Source organism: Rhinolophus sinicus, chromosome 5, assembly GCF_057876585.1.
Source record: "Rhinolophus sinicus isolate RSI-liver-muscle chromosome 5, RSI-T2T, whole genome shotgun sequence".
NCBI classification, from domain to species: Eukaryota; Metazoa; Chordata; class Mammalia; order Chiroptera; family Rhinolophidae; genus Rhinolophus; species Rhinolophus sinicus.
Genome location: NC_142505.1, coordinates 31791863 through 31812122, shown reverse-complemented (window position 1 = coordinate 31812122; position 20260 = coordinate 31791863). Strand labels below are relative to the sequence as shown.

The 20260-nt window shown below is 40.8% G+C and overlaps 1 protein-coding gene across 6 annotated transcripts in view; it reads left to right on the top strand.

Moving 5' to 3' along the window:
• The window catches only part of CPNE4 (copine 4), a 410233-nt gene that overhangs the window by 380314 nt on the left and 9659 nt on the right, over positions 1-20260 (top strand). For all 6 annotated transcript variants that reach the window (XM_019725940.3, XM_019725942.3, XM_019725945.3 and 3 more), the window contains exons 11-13: positions 7577-7710; positions 16211-16265; positions 18107-18158. In XM_019725940.3, coding sequence (XP_019581499.1) covers positions 7577-7710; positions 16211-16265; positions 18107-18158 — 241 coding nt within the window. The remainder of the gene's footprint in view (positions 1-7576; positions 7711-16210; positions 16266-18106; positions 18159-20260) is intronic.

Genomic DNA, 20260 nt, shown 5'->3' with positions numbered 1-20260 from the left:
TTTTGAATTGTCCTTTTAGTAAACTCTTCTCAATCATCTCTTTTAAGTGTGCCATTTGTTTCCTGTCAAGACTCTCACCAATAGTCATTACAAACAGGTGAGGAGAAAGCTTTTGCACCTTCCACAGATGCCTAGTCTTTTGGTTCAACCTTCACCTTTCCCTTCGTGTACCAGGGTGACGTGTATTAGTTGCTCAAAATATTTTTGTTGAATTGTAATAGATTGAACCCTAAATCTTCAAGGAGGGATAAAGTTTAGGGGAAAGAAGAAATTGGATTGATATATATGACACCAGATTTTTGCTTTAAAAAGCAACTCTGTGAACATAAATGTTTATGCATCCATATATTCCAATGATAAATACTGAAACCTTACTTGGGTTCATATGAATAAGCAGGCTATATATGAGGGAGTGTTGGGGAAGTGGTTTGGCGTAAGAACTTGAAGGGCTTTGAAGAACTTGAACTTGAGGTAATTTGATGGATAAGGAAATGTTCGGGAGAATCTTGAGCAGGACATTGAAGCAATCAGGCAGATGCTTTAGGGAAATACATCTGGAAGTTTTTGGTGAAAGGCACTGATGATGGTGAAGGGACTTTGAAAGATGAAGCAAGATAAGACTAAAGCCCACTGAAATAGTCCTGGGGACAGGTAATAAGAGGCTAAATTAGAAAGGCAGCAATAGGAAAAGGCATTGTGGAAAGAGAGTCAAAAAGCCTTGGCCTATGATACAGAGGAGATGGAAAGCAAGGAAGAATGATGACTCTAGCGGGACTCAAATCTTCTGTGCCTGACTGACAAAGCATGGTTGACAAAACGTGGAAATAGGGAACCCAAGAGGAGCTGCTGGACAAGATGATGAATTTGTCTGTGGACATGTTGGAGGTACTTTCAGATATCCTAGTGGAGAAGGCACTTGTAAATGTGAACCTAGGTCTCAGGAGAGAGGTGGGAGCTGCACCTATATGGCTTTGGATGAGATGGCCAAAGAGAAGATTATAGAAAGAGAAGGGGCCTGGTGACAGAAAATTATAGAGGACCTACATTTGGCAGCAAGGGAAAGAGGGGCAAGCAGTAAGAGACGCCAGAGGAAAAAGTCCAGGAGGAGCCAGTAACTCAAATGATCAGGAGAAAAAGGTTAAGATCAGGGGTGATAATCCCATATGCTGTAGAGAAGTCAGAGGGTGAAGAATGAAACCCGTGAGAGGGTTACATGAGTAAGTACACACCATCTTCAAAAGAGCAATTTCAGCAGAATGAGACAGAAGAAACCCAAGAGTTCAGGTGTGAACAGAAGGTAAGGAAGTAAATACAGTGGGTACAACTATTCATTCAACAAGGTTGACAGTGAGAGGAAGACAAGAAGGAGAAAGGAGGATGACAACTTGAGGACTAAAAGAGGGGAGGTTTTAGTCTAGAATCTGACCATAAGCAGAAGAGAAGGCCCAGTTGAGGGAAAAAGATGCACGATGCTAAAAAGAGCCCAAGTAATGATTTTACACTTTTTTTGGTCACCTGGATCACTTAGGAATCTGATACAAGATCTATATTCTCTCTGGAAGATGCACACGCCCAATTTTGTACACTATTTCAGGAGGTCAAGGGCACCCCTGAGGACAGTACTTGTTCCTCCTGTGAATCCTTGAGTCTTGAGAAGTCCAGGGCAACTTTCGCCTGGCAGTTTTGGAGGAGGTAGGCACAGGTGACACAGATGACAGAGGGAGAGATTGGGTTCAATATGTTTGGCACAGGCACCACAGCTACAAATAAAACTAGAGGCTAGAATTGTACACACAAAATACAAAGTTATAGACAGCATCGAAGAGACAGACACCAGAAGGTATTTGGAAAGAAAATGGCCAAAGAATTAAATGTTTCTTTTGAAAGTTATTTCTTTTCCAGAGGCACAAAAATGTTCCTCATGAAGTGAATTTTTGCAGAGACAAGTTGTAAGCAGCTTAAATGTCCTTCAATAAGATAATAGCTGTGTAAATCACAGTACCTTGTTTAAGTACATTATGATAAAGCCATTTTAAATGATAATATAATAATTGGAAATAACATGGGGACATGTTTATGACCTAGTGTTAAGTGAAAAAAAAAAGAATTTAAAGCAGAGCTACCTTATAATTACGATTATTTAAAATGATTAAAACATTTGTCTATATATAATAATACAATAACTAGAAAGGAAAAGAAAAATACAATATAACTTACAAGGCTCGTGGAATCCTTTGGGACAAGGCTCATTCTCAGAGGTATCCTTGACCTTCCAAAATTGTGTGTAGAATTGGGTATGTGAGCATTTTCCACTAGGAGGAAATAGATCTAATATCAGATTCTCATTCAGATCAGAGTCACATGACCAAAAAAAAAAATCTTTTTCTTATTATTCTTAGATGCCCATTTTTATTACTTGTAATTTTTAAAAATTAAAGATGGTATTGTTTCCCTTTATCTCTGATTTTATAGTCCAAATTTTAATAATATAATATGTCATAATAAGCTAAATATGGCTTCTCCCAGGTTAACCTTCAAGCCTAAAGAAAAGATCACCTATTAAAGAGTCTCTCAGGCAACCTTTTCTAACTTTGACACGATTAAGCATCCTATGTCCACATTGTGCCACAGTATAAGTTTTAAATATTTCATATCCCAGGTTAAACACTGACAGGCTCTGGTATAGACCACTGAGAAATAAGAATGAGCCCTGGATTGAAGAAGGGAATGCTTTGCAATTTCCAAGAAATGAACCAGCGGTCTTTTCCATCTAGTCTAGGTTCCTATTTCTTTGCCGCCCTGTGGAGTTTTGAGGACATAGAAAAGCACAAGAATTTAACCTATCACTTAAGAAATGATCCAAACAGTATCTCCACCTATAAGGCTCATTGTATATGTTCAAATTGTGTACAAATTTAAAAAATAAAAAAAGAGCTACCCCAGCAGGTGATATTGCAAAGACTGACTGCAGATTGACTACAGAGAGAGCAGGCAACTGCAGAGGTTGGTTCACAGTGACTTCTCCTAGAAAACATCCAGGAGGGTCCCAAATGGGTCATATGTCACAGGTGGGGAAGGGAACCAAGGAGTGGACTCATTTCATGTGAGAAACTAAAAAGTAAAAATGGCCAACGACAAATGCTCATCATTCACTTCCAGTCTCTTCTGGAAAACAGTTCCATGTTCTGTGGACTTGGAGGCATGGAGGGAGCATTTTGTATTCTTACGCCACAAGGTTTTGCAAAACTTCTCCACAGCTCTGCTTAATGATGAGACAGGCGTCCTGGGCGGAAGGGGAGAGCCACAGGCAGGCACCTGTTCTCCCGCTGCCCGCTGACAAGATTGGAGTGCATACCAGAACCACAGGCTTTCATAAATAAATGTTTCATATCAGAAAATGAAAACATGGCAGCTCTGCAAGCTCACCATTCAGGACACCAGGCGTCAGTAGCCACCTCCACAAACTGGCATTTTTCAGTCATTTTCTTGCTTTTATTTCTCAATTTAATCCCATCTTTCACTGTCTCCCTGTTGCTTTTTAAAATAAACCTAACCTTTCGCTCTATTCTCATTCCACTAATGCTAACTTTAAAGAGCACAGAGAATTCTTGGTAGAAGGCTACCTCCTGAAGATAGATATTTTATCTCTAGCTCCATCAGGGAGACTTTAGAAACCATCACTTGCCAGGAAAAAAAACATTTTTTTTTTTAGCTGCCATGTACTTTAGACTGCCATGGCTGTCTAGTCAAGTGAGAAAATATTTTTGTTATGAGCAATAGGAACTACAGAAAGGGGTAGGTGGCAAGGATCATTGGTTTATTTCCTTATTCAGCAGGTAATTTTTCAGTTCATACCCTTCCCCAAAGCTATATCAGAATCTTCTGAGCTAGAAGAATCTCTGTGGTTGGCAGACACTGGGGCAGGGGGCAGAGGGCATCCCCACGAGCAAAGTGGAAACCCAAGAGGCCTTCCTGCAGAGAGTAAAATTTCTATCAGGCGTATTGTATGTCTACACAGCACTACCAAGAACAGGCAGCCCAATACCAACCTTCTAACATTGATTTTCAGGTTGTTCCACTGTCCTCAAGATGTCATCTCCTCCATCCCTCAGAGAAATCTAGCTGCTCCCTTTCCCTAACTGGCATCCAATTCCACATGCAATCGGTCACCAAATTCTATTCACTTTCTATCCTTAACAGCTTCAATCACATTCCCCTCCTCCATATCATCTCTGCCCCACCCCAGTTTGTTAAGCCTAAGGGCATGATTCCAAGCCTGATAAAGAGTTGATAGATAGAAGTAAATGGCATAGCAGGGCAAGGGTGAAGGTGAGGCAAGAGAGGCACATAGAGTGCAACTTTTAACTTTTAAGGAGGCACTCCCTCTCAAGATCATGCAAGTACAGGGTCAGCTGAGAATGTGTCCCTTCTGGAGTTTATGTCCTCGTCACCTCTCTTGCCTGACCCAAGTCCCAGCCCGGTGATTTTTCTTTTAAATTTCTGTCTCATCCAGACATTGCATGCAGTTCTCCCGATACCACACATACTCATCCAGGTGATACATCTGGGCTCAGCTGCTGCCACTCGGTGCCTGTATGCTTGGAGGGTTTTGCCAATACCTGGGGAGGATAAGAGGAACAATTATGTCTCTTGAGTTGTCATTTTTCTTTATGGTGGTTTTCCCCACTGGTCTTTATATTATCTTATTTCATCCTCCGGTTTTATATCAAGACACCAGCATGTTTCTGTCATCACAGGATACCCTTGACACTCAGGTAAGGTAACCAGCACATGGGACAGTGGTCAACTGCAGTATCGAGAAGCACAGGTAGAGAGAGGAGTGTGGTGATCCGTGATGAAGGGCCTCATAATCAGAAGAAAGGTGAGCCCTAGACATTTGTTATTAATAAAGTATCAACACCTGCCAATGATTTACATTTTAGATAAGTTTGAGCAGAATCAAGGTTATGTCTATAAAAATATTCTCACATTCTCTAGAATTCTCTCGAGTTCAAAAATGCTTCCTTCAGTAGGGAAGAGGTGGCTTTACACCTGGACTTCCCAGCACTGTTTTTACCTTTTAAACACTATGTGCGCATGCACAAGGTTCCATTATCTTCTAAATGTGTCGCATCAGGACAGAAAGGCTGAGAGTGGTGGCTCTGCGTGTTTGATCTTCATAAACCCAGGAGACCCCTAGGTGTATGATTTCTTCAAACACTGTCTCTCAAGTACCTCTCAACGGTTCCTCTTGGAGTCTTCCAGGAATTATCTGCATATATTTCGACCTCTCTCTGGTTGAATGCGTCCTGGAGAGCTCAAACCCCCTTCTTGTTCACAAATGCATGTAGGGGCTCCCTACCAAAGCTAACACGTCATCAGTTCTTGATTAAAAGGATCATTCCTATTGTCTTCCTCATTTTTCCCCAGTGGACTGGCTTTTACCTTCCAGTTGAAATCTATCTCAGAAGATACTGTATTTTACTGGTCCTTTTAGGTCACTTCCAGTCATCCTCGGTAACACATTCAACCACTGTTGTGCAAATGTGCGTGCACACACACACAGAGAGAGAGAGAGAGACACACACACACACACACACACACACACACACTTCAATTGCCCTTTTCTTACCTTTTACAACTGCTTTGCTCACAGATATGTTCATTCAAGGCCATTCTTCTCTCCTAAATTACTGTAATTGCCTCCTAGCTAGCCTCCCTACCTCCAGGATAAGTCCCTTCCATTCTTTATAGGAACAAAATATACCCATGAAACGTCTCAACATGAGTATGTTAGTGATAGACTTCCAAGTCCTCTTGGGTGTATAAAGGTACCATTTTAGACTTGGGTTTAAACCAGATCCATCCCTCCACGTCCTGTGTGACCTTCATCACCTTTGGGCATCAGGGTCTTCATCCATTAAAAAGAATAACAATCTCTACCTCCTAGAGTTTTTATGAAAATGAGGTAGTCTGATGCCTGTAAAGCACTTAGTGCAGTGTCTGACAGAGTCGAGTTTTAACAAAGGTTGCTTCTCTCTTCTTCCCTTTGTTAACTGTTATAAGGGCATCTGAGGGGTAGGAAAGTACGGTGCCATTTTTCTTCACATGACCTTTCCTTTTGAAACACTGTTAGTACTAGCACTTTATCACTTGGTACTCCCTTATTGAAAACATCTGGGTATTCTGAAAATAGAATTTGAATCCTGCTTAAATTTATTTTCAATATAGTCCTATGGAATGTTGAGGAACAAAAGGGGCGGGATCAGTGATAAAAAAAATAGCTATGAAAGAAGAGAAGAGGTTGTAAGTAAATTACTATTAGCCTGCTGCTTTTTCTCTTCCAGTAACTTTGATTCTATTGTAGGGTTACACTGTAAGACATGGGTGACATTTTTCCTATCGACTTTACTCTTATAGGCTGAACAGAGCACATGGCACCTTTTTTCTCTGTCCTTCCAGAAGTAACTTCTTACCTTTATAAATCCAATGAGACATTCCATTTATTTACTATAATGGAATTTTGCCAACTAGTATACAAGTAGCATTTCCCATCCACAAGATCATAAGAGAAAATAGAACCTTTCTGTCGTAAGTAAGCCAGTGAGTGGATTCTGCTGACCCCCAAAGAGGAATGAAAGACGCAACATGAACATTTCTTTTTTTCCCTACAACTTCTTTCATTTTAATCCCTCCCCTCCATGCCCCCAAGCTTAGGCATTTTTTGAGAGAGGTGTTTGCTGGGTTAACATTTATTTTAATGGTAATGATGTTGGAAAACTAGAAGAAATGTTCCTTCCCTTTTTAGCACCCTTGAGGCTTAAACATGTTATTGTTGTTAAAAAGTATTGGAGAGTCAACTTTTATTTAGGTGATGATGTTATTGGGGGTCATAAAAAAAACTTTTAAAGTTCAAGGACAATGACTATTTGGTGGCAAGATAGAGGTTTCCCTGCTCCACTTCCCACTCACAATGCTGTAACATTCAGGCGTCTTCTCTGTTACAGGCAGCAGTCCTTACATGAATGGGAACCAAAAGCTGAATGCCTTTCACAGAGCTGCTTCTTGCAGAAAATTTATTATAACTGCTTCAACACATCTCTCTGCAACTGTCACTCATGAAAATATGACAGTGGCTTCCTTAGATAAACCGCATCTTTAACACAGAATTTGGTTTTAAGGGATATTACTTCTGGCTCAGAAATGGAATTGTCCTGCCCAGGGAGCACAAAGTCTCTTCTTAGTGAATTATGATATTCTTCCTTTGCTGTCTGGTGATGTGGGTCAGCTGCAGGTGGTCTTTTTGACCTATATGTCAACCTTAAGTTCCCTTTCAGTCAGGGAGAAGAGAGGGCTTTGGGGGGCAGTGGGACTGAACAATACAGAAATGGCCTCAACCAAATTCATAACTAGTTTTTCAGGTTAATTAATTTCTTCTCTAACTTTCCTTATTGGCAGGGTATGTAATATGCTGCTTTTTTTTTCCATCTCCTGCCACGGCTCTCTCATGACTGATCACAAGTCCTACGAGATGCATTCACTTTAAATCCACCCATTCTCCTATTCTCTCTTCCAGGTAGCTATAGATTTCACTGCCTCAAACGGGGATCCCAGGAACAGCTGTTCCCTGCATTACATCCACCCGTACCAACCCAACGAGTACCTGAAGGCCTTGGTGGCTGTGGGGGAGATTTGCCAAGACTATGACAGGTACGAGACTTTGCGTGGGCTCAGGCCTTACCGTCTCTACGTGGGTTCCAGTCATGCCTGGCTAATCCTTGGCAGGAGAATGGAAATTAAGTCTAGCAATTCATCATGCAGAGGCTCGTGCAGGAGCAGAATGAAACCTTGCCTCACACGTTTTAACCTCTCCTCACCTAGAGAAACTGAGTTCACTTTAGTCACACACACGCACACACACACACAAAATCCTTTTTCAGCTTTCTTCTCTTAATTGAATTAAGACCACTAGATAGCAGTTTTGGTTCCAAAAGTTTGAGTATATGCCTTGCTGCTCAAAGTTTGGTCCATAAACTAGCAGCATAGCATCACCTGGGAACTTAGAATCTCAAGCCCCATTTCAGACCTACTGAATCAGAGTCTGCATTTTAATAAGATTTCCAGATGGTTTGTGTACACTTTAGAGTTTGAGAAGCACTGGCTTATTGGACATTATTGTAACTAATCCTCGTATTAACCCTTATGTAGTAGCTATTACTTAACAGAAAAGGAAAACGATGCAGGGAGGTTATGTGATCTGTGTAGTCACACAGCCAGAGGCAGGACTTGAATCCAGATCTATCTCATTCCATAGCTTAAGCTCATAATCACTGTATTTCACTGACCTCAAAATCTATTGGTCACTTTAGCAAAGGGTATGTGTCTGCCCATGTGTGTGCCCATGCAAGTGTGTGTGTAGAAAACACAACATTGAGATCAGATCAGTATTATATATTTTTTTAACTTGATGGGAAATATTGACCTTTCCCACTAAGAGAATTCCCTGTAAGAAGGGATTTACATAAATTACAGTAAACTGAATTTATTCTGTGTTTCCCATATTTTCAGATTGAGGTGAAGTTGTTCATATATTTGTTCAAGAAGGCTTTTTGAGGTAGAACCACTGTAAATATAAATATGGGTAAATCGCAGTTGACTCCCTGGTGTGATTATGAAACAGGCCTAGTTGGTAATGAGCAGCAACTAATTGACTGACCTTTTCAACCAGGAAAATAAAGACAGAGACTCTGTCCTCCAGTTTCAAAGAAATTTTGGGGGGATACATGATTTCTGTTGTTTCAAGCCTCATAATTGGTGGTAAGCCTATTTTAAAAAAGTAAAAACAACTCTTACCCCAGGCACCATAGAGAATGACACAACCTAGAGACCAGAGTGTGCAGAGAAATGAACAGCACAGGTCCCATTAGGGTCCTTCCTACTGGTGAGTCTCTGGATTCAGCGTGGATTTGCCAGTAATTCAGATGGGTGTGAGGGTAGTTGGGGAATGAATGGACTGGGCCAGTGAAATCAAAGAGCTTTAAACATTGCTGACACTTCCCCTCCTCTACATTTAGAACAGAGGGCAATAGCATTTTACACCACCTTGGCTAAGTGATACTTCTCACACATAACCTTGAGATATTGACTGTAAAAATAACTCGAATTTCAGCTCTGATTTCCTTGGGCCCAACTACAGAAAGGACTCCTAAAGAGGTTTATCTCATAATGAGATTTCTACCAAAAAGAGGAGAGACTGACAAATTGCATTTCACTGTCAGAAACTTCTCCAAATATCCCCAAAACACCAAAACAGTAATTCTCATCTCTCTCTCTCTCTCAATCTCTCTCTCTCTCTCTCTCTCTCTCTCTCTCTCTCTCTCTCGCACGCACGCACGCACACACACGATTAATCTAGTGTAATAATGAGTATTTAAAAGATAAGAAAGAAAGGAGGAAATAACTTCAGAAAATTAATAACTTTTAAATTCTTGAAATGCTTATAAAAGAAATACAGTGGGTAAAAGCACTTAATACATGTGTCATGCAGTAGATGCTTAATAATAAAGTTGACTCTGATTCTGCAGGGGGGGAAGGCTGTACACTAATGAATTCCAGAGAGAAGATTGGTGGGTTGTCAGGAATTAAGATCCTGACACCCAGCACCCTCTCCAAGGTGCTGCAGCAGATTCCTGGATGGTCTGGAACAAGCTGCTAAACCTCTTTGTTTTCTGATTACCTCACATCCCAGATGTGGAGGCTATAATCAGAGTGACCTGTACTTCTTTCAGAGCTGTTCTCCCTTTACAATGTGAGCCAGGCAAAGTCTGGGGAGTGTTTTGTATTCCCTCAAAAATATAGATTCAGTGCAAAAATAAGATGCGACACCTTAGTGGTTACGTGAAAAATCATTGTAAATGCTTCTTTTAAAAACATTAATAGGATAATACTGAAGTTATCAGTCCCCACTGGCCAAGTAAATCAGGTTTTTCCAGCTCAGTAGATCATATATTTATAATATCAATACATATATATGTATATATATATATGGCAGCTCAGCATTAAAATAGACAAATACCTGAGGAAGAAAAGGGGGATTGAAAAGCCTGGGCGCTCTTTTAAAAGACTCCCTAAAAGAATGTAATGCAAGCTGCTTGTTTGAAAACTGACAAGGTGCTGCAGTTTCTCTTTTGTGTGGGTGGATAGACAATAGACAGGCAGAGTCAGGAAATTTCTAGTCGGGGCTTTGGAATTAATTTATTCTCGCATCAAAGTCAGTGAGGTTGATGCTCAAAAAGAAACACTTGAATAAAAACTGACAGAAGGCGTCGTTCCCCCTCCTGCAGCGACGTGGAGGTTTTGAATCCCCATGAGCCCTAGAAATTCCTCCCAGGCTCTGACAGCCAAGGGATTTCGTTCTGCCTTGTACAGCCATTGCTAACAGGTCATTATGAGGTGATCCCTGAAGTAGAACAGCTTGAGAGACGTGGGAAGCTCTTCTCAGGGTGGCCCTGAGGGGAAGCTCCCCTAAGATATCTGAAGCCCAGACAGCAGTCCTGCCAGCCTGTTCTGTCTCTGCACCACCACTCTTTCTCTCCCCTTTGACTTCCTGAGCTTGTGCATGCACGTGCACGTGCTTGCACACACACACATGCACGCACCCATGGGCGCACACACTCATATATCCCCAGCTGGTTGTAGAACTGCTCAGCTCCTGTAAACATCCTGGTCGTCTCTGGCTGCTCAAAGCCAAGGTTATATCCATGCCTTGGGCCCACAGAGATATGCCTCTGACCACCTGCAATGTCCTCTAATAAAAAGGCTCTTCTATCTGCAATCAAGAGACTATACAGTTAATGAATACATTGCTTGGAAGTACAGACTGTCATTTTATAGATGTGCCCGCCCCAGAATGAGACAAGGATGTCAGAAATTGAGGCAGGCGGCTTCCTCCATGGTGTGCACAATAGAGTACTAAGAGGCAAGGTTAGAGCTGAAGCCCCATCTGACAGGTTTTTCGAGGGCAAAGGATTGGGGTAGAAATCAGAAGGCCGGTTCATACCACGGTGCTACCTTTTCCACCCTAACAAAACCAGTCAATGGTTCGAAACCTTGGCTTCATACTGGAACTACTTAGGAAGCTTTAAAATATGCTGATGCCTGACCCCCACTCCAGGGGCTCTGCTTTAATTAGGCTGGTCTACATCCTGGGGAATCAGGAGTTTTAATTCTAATGAATATCCAGGATTGAGACCCAGAGTTCAATCAGAAGAGATGGATCCGATGGAATGGCTAAGGACCTGTGTAGTACCTACGAGGTGCTGTGAAGACAGAGAAATTAATAAAGCACAGTTTTCCCTCAGGTGGTTCACAGTCTCACGGGAGAGAAAGGCATGTAAATAAATCACAGCCCAGCATGGCCAGGGCTGCTTTGCTCTGTGTAAGAATGGGGACCACATGAGGAGGACAGGATTAACTCTTTCCTTTGTGGGAAGAGAGCTTGTCAGGGAGGACCTCCTGGTTGGTAAATTCTGCTAATTCTGTCCTTCGTTGTTTTTAGAACATGGATGGACTTATCCTTGTTTTCCCGAGTCATTAGACCAGACCAGCCTGCTAGGAAGGGCAGAGTCAACAGGAGTGATAGAAAGAACGTAGGGTCCTGGTGATGGGTGGACCTGAGTTTAAACCCCAGCTCTGCTACCTCTATTCTCTTCAGGTTTACATTCCCTGGGCCTTGGTTTCCTTGATTGCAAATTGAAGATTTATCTAACTTCCCTTGCGGAGCAGTGTAAGGATTAGATATAAAGTGACTACTAGCTAGCCCTGGTTCTGCCTGTTGTGAATGCTCGATAAATAATAGAGGTTATTATCTTTAAATTGAGGTGATTATCTTTTTAAAAAGTAAACTGTACACAACAGGGGAAAGAACTACTGTGTCAGATATAAAGGTCATTTTGGACAATGATCTTTAAAAAAAATTTTGGCTCATATACCCCTAAAAAGAATTTTATAAAAATGCATCACTTTCATGCATTTTTACATTAAAAGCTAATGTTGTCCATCATGAGTTTAAATAGTGACAAAGAATGAAAATTCCAGTGTATTGTAAATGTGAACATCTAAAAATAAAATTCTTACACAACTTTTGTGATGCATCCAGGAGACTCTAAATGCCATAGCTATTTGATACCCATTATCATCCATTTAAAAAAATGCACGAACCAGCTTTTTATTTTGAGTTGAGAATTTTCATTGTTTTTTTCTTTTTCATGAACTCTTATTTCCATTTCCTTCCCCTACAGGATTTCATCATAATGTATCTTTAAATTTTGGGTTTGAAAAAAAAAAAAAAGAAAGAAAGAAAAGAAAAAAAACATTTTGGGTTTGAAATTCTTTTATTGATCACCGTATCACACATTTCTATAATAAAAATATGAATATAAAATTTAAATTTTCTAATTTCTAAAATTTCCTGGGATGAAAAGATTCAAAGTAATTTAAAAATATCTTCTAGTTGAGTTTTAATTACAATCATTATTAGTGGAAAATTGATCAAAAGAGCATAAACATGTTAGAAATTTCAGTACCTAGTTAATTGCCTATGAAAAATAAAAACTCTTAATGAAATAGATAGTGGGTTTTTTTTCTTATTAGTTTACATATCTGTAGATGAATGCTACCTATTTCTAGAATGGGAGAGTCTAGCATCAATTCTAACCCAATTTTTTGTTTTTATCAATGTAAATACTAAGAAAACTTGTTATAAATAAGTATATAGTAATGGAAAGAGTTTGACTAGGAGTATTATTCATTTCTTTCAGTTCTAAGTCATTTATAAAAAACCATCTAATGGTCTGTTATCAAAATGATCTACCAGCTGACATTAGAACTTCTTATAATTTTTTTAAAGCAAAAATTGGCAACTACCTGACTTGCAAAAGGATTTGTTTCATAGTGAGCCATTCAGGTTTAGAATTGTCCCTTTATTTTCTGCTGGTGAGTTTTCACACCCTGGAGCAATGCATCACGGTGGTTCATATTCAGAATGTATAAGGAGAAGAATAATTGTGAAAGGGAAGGTGTGAGTGGAGAATAGGTCTCTCCATCACAGGTATTCCCAGAAAGTCAAATTCAGCAAAGAATACATAAGGAAGTAGAGAAACTGAATACTGTTTTCCTTAAAAAAAAGAAAAGGAAAAAAAAAGCCATATCCACGGAAGGGCTTTGTATTTCCACATTTCCATGTACCCCAGTTTTCAGACTACTGTTTTAGAGAACAATCTTTATTAAACGTCTTGATGTTCAGAAATACCATTTTGCTCCTAGTTTATCTCCATTTCTTTGTGAATGCAGTAATGCATCTTTACTTTTATTATTCTCTTGCTTTATCTCAAAGCCTTCTGTAAGGGAGGGTAAAAATAGTGGTTGTAAATGAATCTTCCCTCAGGAGCTCATTTGACCATGGTCGTTCCCTAAGAAGTTGAGGACAGTATGCTCATTAACACTGAATGCCATTGGATCTTTTGCTGTATTTTATACTATTTTATTCCAATAGTAAGAAATATTGCCTTTCCCAATGTGGTGATATCCCCCTGAATTTTCCAGATCGGCAGGTTCCACCAATTATTTCCCAATAGTTGCTAAATGGCCCCTTTACTTAGTGTGCTGAGTGGATCCAATCTCAAGTTCTTTGACGTGTTGGCTTACTGATACTTGCTTGTGTGCTCAACTTGCCTTTTCTTGCCTCTTACATAATGAGACTGCTCTCTGACTAGTTTTATTTTTAATTAGGAAGAGTGATGCTTAAATTCACTGTGCTTAGGCTTGAAATTTTTTCTTTAGTATGTTTATTAGCTAGAGTCTTTGTGGTGGCTAACTTCAGAGAACTGTTGCCATCCTGACGCATTAATTATTTCTCTTGTAGATGAGCCATTTTTCCTCCCTACTCTTCACACTCAGTTCCATGACAGTGTGTCATGCTCAGCAAACTTCAAATTCCCATGGCTGGCTTAGAAGGTATCAAGGAATGTCATTAGGACTGGGACACTGGTTTGGTGATTAGAAATGGATGGAATATTAGATTTCACCCCTCCTATAGTCATCAAAGAAGAAAATAAAGTAAAGGGTGTGGCACCTCCTAGGTTTCTCTGTTTTGACTTCTGAGCTGTCTCTGATTTGGAAACCAGGACCCAGCCTCCATCCAGGAAAGCTTTCTTCCAGACTTAACTAGACAGTACCTCTGAAATACCCCTCGCAGATTCCTTCCCACACTTGCTCACCCTTGTGGTTAAGGAGGCGTTGCTGAGGCAAAGTATGTCAGTATTTCCAAGGACCAGAAATATTTTTTCTCAAGGCTGTGGCTAATCCTTTATGAACTGTTGTGATTTTCTATTTATCAGCATGAATACATTTTCTAATACATGTTAGATGCAATCTACCACAAAGCCCATATCTACATAACAGTGAGGAAAAGGGGGAGCTGGTGATTTTTCTGGAGAATTTAGACTTTGATTTCAAAGAATTCTGGCTTCCTTGTGTCTCCCAACCCCTACTGCGAATTTGGTCAAAGTAGCTATGTTTTGGTGAAGTATTATCAAATCCATTATTGGCGATGAATGACCTCTAAATCAGTTAGCTGGTGATGGGTGAGAATCTGGCTTTGCTGCTTTGACTTCTCAGTCAGCCTGGGAGGGATTCCCTTTTGCTTACGGAGACATCAGGGACAGTGAGCTCTAATCTGAATTTTCTTTTCTCCTTGACTAGTTCTGCAAAGAACTGAGAAATATAGGAATTGTTCCAAGAACAAACCTCAGTTGTATTTTTAATGGAACAGAAAGTAAAAGGTAGATGGCGAGACAAGGCCGTGTCATCTGACAAGAGCAACATTCCAGAGCCCCACTGCAACAATTCCAACAGCACAAAATGTGCTTGTTGTCTCGTCTTGTTTGTTGTCTCGTCAGGGAACCCTGTTGCTGGAAGTGCCAGAAGGAAATCACATTTAATGCTGTATGTAATCATTGGATTACAATGGTATAATAGAAAAGACATGGGCTTTGGAATCATACAATCCTCCCTAGGAAATTCCTTGGGCTTTGTGAGACTTTCTTAGCCTTTCTGAGACTCAGTTTATTTATCTGTAAAATGGAAATAATAAGTAGGTGAAACTTTAGGGGTTGCTTGAGAATTAAATAAGAATGTACGTCACCTAGCATAGTGCCTGGCATATTGTATATGCCAATAAATGTAATTGTTCTCCTCTCCTTCCTCTCACTTAAGCGGTAAAGTTAGAATTAAGATACAACATATGTGAATGAATAAACAAAGAGCGAAACTTCAACATGCATAAGAGAAACCAAGCCAAAGGACATATATTTGACTCTCCTATGTTTTCACAAGAATTTTTCCTTCTTTTATACGCGTAGCCACATCTTAATGATTCAATTCATGGATTATCTAATAATTAAATATTTATTGAGCACACACTCTATGGTAAGTATCATCCTGAATGTAGTGGCAAAAGGCAATCTGGGGCAGGAAATCATAGAAGATATAAAGATATTAAAACAGCGTCCCTTTGAATTCAGGAGACAAGAAAAACACATGTAAATAATTTATCGCTGTTTATATGAGATAAAGTAGTGGATACAATGAGTCCTGTAGATAGAACCAAGCTCTGTCAATTAGCCAGCCTTTCAAGCCTTCCATTGCTTTTTAATATCCCCTTGGATTCAGGCTTATCTGGATTTGAACCCTGACTCTAACTAGCAGCATGATCTTGGACAAGTCATTTGACCTCCCAAAGCATTTTCCCACTTGTAAAATGGGAATAATAATCTCTCCCCACAAGGATTTTAAAAGATAATATATATGAAAGATCCTAACACAATCAACCATAAGAGTTACCTTAATTCATGGTCATTTTTCAAAAGACACAATATTAGGGTGGGGGAGGTGAGGCAGTCCTGAGGCCATTTAATTCCTTGGTATCAAATCTAGCAAACAGTTAAGGGAAGGAGTTGCAGATTAATGACTGTATGAACTCTGGGGATTATTTCTTGATTTTAATTAGCCAGGCTATTGCTATCCCCTATTACCGCAGATAATTAAGAAGCATGAGTCAGCACACCTCGTGAGGTAATGCAGGTTCATGTTTTTCTTCCTCATTAGATGATAAATGAAGCAACGTTTTTTGTTGTTGTTTTTTTAATTTCAGTGACAAAATGTTCCCAGCCTTTGGCTTTGGTGCCAGGATACCCCCAGAGTACACGGTGAGTGAGTAGATATGCTGTGCTGTTGCCAAAGAATAACTTGGGTTTCCTTCACAGGAGTCTCACTCTTTGGGGCCCTTGATATAGATAAAGTCCTCAGAGCCTGTCTTTTGCTGCAGCCTAGTCTCCTGGTATTCTGGAGGGGTCTTCTGAAAGGTCTAAATGAAGAGCTGCATTGTTTAGTGTTCCATATTTAGCGGTCTTCTGGTCTCAGCCTGGCCCAGCAGGACTGAAGACACCTTGTTCCAGGCCATCCTCTTCTCATCTATGACATCTGCCTGGTCCCCTCTGGCATAACTTATCCTTCTTGCTGTTTTCTGAAGCCCTCATGCTCCCCGGATCCCTTGGCTCTGCCCTGCCTGTCAGCTAACTTATTCTTTCTGCTTCCCTCACATCGCCTCACTCTGTTCTCCCCAAAACCACTCAAATGCCCCTTTTCCATGCCTGATTTGCCCTCTGCCCTAGACAGGCACTGATGGTCTCAGTAGCTCAGGTATCCCCAGCAAGTTAATGAGGTCACCACAATTTATTTATTTAGGATAAAATCTCAGAGTTTACCTTGAAAATGAGCCACAGGCACCTCTGTCTTAGTTTGCGCTCTCCTGGAAATAGACTTGGAGACAAGGATTTAGATGCAAGTCGTTTATTTGAGAGGGGGAGGAAACCTCAATAAAGAATGGGGAAGTGGGAGGAAGTCAACACATGGTATCCTAACAAGTCAGTTACCACTGTGGACAGTGGAGCTTAATCCTGCTGGGGACCCTGGGAGATAACATGGACACACACAGACCCCCAGGGATATGAGAGTTGGGGGTATTGATACTCCATCTCCTGTCAGCCACTGAGGAAGAGCTGCTCCCAAGGGACATTAATTCCCCAACACTTTTAGCCTGTCACTTGGGAAGGCAAAGCAGGCTCTGGAGGCCCAAGGAAAACTACAGGTAAATAAAGCAGGTAAGACAGTAGGAAGTCAGCTGACTTGCCTAGAAGTGCTAAGGGCCAGGGATATGGGCGAGGCATCAACTGGCATCTGCTCTGACCTCCCGCTAAGAAAAGAGGGGACTTTTCACACAGTGACCTATTTTCTAGCCCCCAGCAGAGTCAGGGATTGGAAAGAACCTTTGAGATGGAAGTCTCTGTAAAATCCCAAATGATCCACTAATGTCCAGATGCCAGGACACCCCTCTTGTTTTATCAGATTTTAGAAAGAAAGAAGTAAACATGTGATTTGACCTTGTGAGAGGTCCTGCCAGGTAGAGGAATCCGTGGTGGAAAATTGCAAGATATATTACTTTATGACTTTTCCAAAAGTAGAGTACAGTCAATCTTACCTGAACATATGTGAAAATCCTGCTGTCCTGTAACTCCACGTACTATGTTAGAATGAGCCTTAAACGTCAACAGCTCAGCTGGAGCTGTTATAACCATCACCACGTTGAGCAGACATGGTGATCAGTCATCATTTTTGTATCACTGGATCCAAATAGAGCTCAGCCAAATCTAAGCCTTCAGTCTGTGGCTACTTCTTTATGGAAGCTATTTGGGGTTACATTTTTCTGAACTCTTTTCTCAGATGTTTTTTACATAGTCATTATTCTCCCCTCCTGCCAGCATTTATCTGATTCTAGAAAAATTTCCTGTCACCTCAACTCCACAGGAAACTTAGAATTCAGCCTCCATCTCAGATGGATTGTGTGACGGCTGAAAAGCGTTCCTGCTGCTTAACACATAATGAATGTAATGGGCATTTGTTTGCAAACTCTTAAACCCTAGTGCCTCCTTACTGGATTTAAAATTGTAATTCTCTGTTCTTCCTTTTTTAAATTTTAATTTGTGTCTAGGTCTCTCATGACTTCGCAATCAACTTTAATGAAGACAACCCGGAATGTGCAGGTAAATCACAATGTAAAAGAAAATCAGCGTCTCACAGCGCTTCAGTTTGCACCTTTCCCATCTTAGTTTCTCTTCTCGGATGCAGTGTATCAGTATATTATGATTGTCCACAGCAGAGAAGCAGGCTGTCTGGATCCAAAAATACCAAGCTCCTCCAAAGGCCTCACAGAGCCATAGTGACAGAGCAGAAAAATAAGAGCTGGAAAAGACAGATTGCAAAAGAGGTCTTGAGCTTACCCAAAAAAATTAAAAAAGAAAAAGAAAAAACAAAGGAATGTTGATTCCAATTCTGGATTCCTCTGGCCAAAAAACCATGGGGGGAAGTTTGCCTGATGGGCACTGATGATATTCTTCTTTCTGCTTTCCAAGTTTTCACCAACTATTTATTTTTTACAACTTCCTCTCTGTGAAGGTATAAGTGGGGGTGTAAGGGGAGGAGATGGAAATCATGTGACACTTTCAGGATGTTGGCAAAGGATACGGCCTCAGTGACTTCAAACAAGAAATTTCCTGGTTTTGTGCCAGAAAAAGCCTTTTCAAAGGCTTTGGTCTGTGTGCCATGATTTCCAGCTAGAAGTTCCCCCAATACAATTCCACAAAATAATGGTGATGATAACTATGATGATAAATTTTATCCTAGAATTATTTTTCCTGCTTTCTAAATAGCAAACAGAGCCAAGTATGTCTGTTGCTATGAAGATTGTAAGGCCTTTTTACAGTGGGGTAGGTAGACATGTCCATCTGTCTCTCCTTCTTGTCAAGGAGGAAGGGGGCTGAACCAGGGTTAGTTGAGAACCAGTAGGGTGTGTAAAGCATTCAGCAGTTTCTTTCACCAATTTGTCACTTAATGTCCAAGAATATGACATCAATATCATTGGGTCTGTGCATAATAACCTCTGAGACCCGATCTCCATTCTGCCATTATTCCCTCTCATGATCCCTTACGGTTTAGACTTTATTACGGTTTAGACTTCACTCATCCCTAACCACCCCCATTCTTAAACTATAAGAATTTTTTTTCACCAAAGCAGAATGAAATACATACCCGGTGTTCACCTGTTTCAAACTCTTAGAATTCATCGGCCCGATACTTTTGAAAGAGAAATCCAACTTGCTTATCTTAGGCAAAAACTCAAGAGCCAAAACAGAAAAAAGAGCTTCTGTTCAGTGTCACTTAACTTCAGAGCCACGCTGTGTAATGATATGACATCTGTCTTTAGAGTGGCAGGCTTTGGGACAGGGCAAAGAGGGTGCAGCCTTTTCAGTGACGTTGGAAGCATGTGTATAAGGATAGAGCCGACAGAACTTGCTCATCCAAAGTACCCAAGAGCTGGTCTGCAATGCATGTTGAGGATGGAGAATCATCTCAGGGGGTACTTGTGTGGATCCCTCTGGCCAGAAACAGGACCAGTGTGCTGTTTCAGGAAAGAAAGGGAGAGGAGGAGGACCTGAAGCAGTAGAAGGCAAGAGGTAACTTGGGCATAGACACTAAGAGAAGCCATTTGAATCAAAATCATTAGTCGTGGGACTCTTATTGTGAGATCATGATTATAACCTAAAATGTGCAATCAAGGCTCATAAAATTCTAGGAGAAGCTACACAGTCAGGGCTGCTCTGACAGCAGAGTCCCACCCTTTACTACTTCCTTGGCTTATGTGGCCTCAGGATGGAAGCCCCCTTTCATGAGAGCTAGACCATGGTGCTGAACGTCACTCATCTGCCCTACAATCCTCAGCAGAGGATATGGCAGCCATTTTGCTCCTCCAGCACACACTCGGTGAGCAGCCTGGATGTGTCCATCCTGCCTCAAGATCTTTAAAGGAGCAAGTCACGATTCTTGCCCACAGGACTTTACCCTGCCCTTGACTTCTATTGGTGGCCCGGGGTGGTGTATACTACAGTAGAGGCAACAAAGCGGTATGAAAACTAAAGGAGCATTAAAGCTGACTTGCTTGGCTAGTGGCTGAGAGTACAGCCCTTAGAGCCAGACAGTATTTTTTTTTTCTTATCATACAAACATAAATGTGATGTTGATGAGGACTCTTTGGGGGAATTTAATGCTTTATCTATGTGTACTATGTTTGATGACAAATATATTGGAG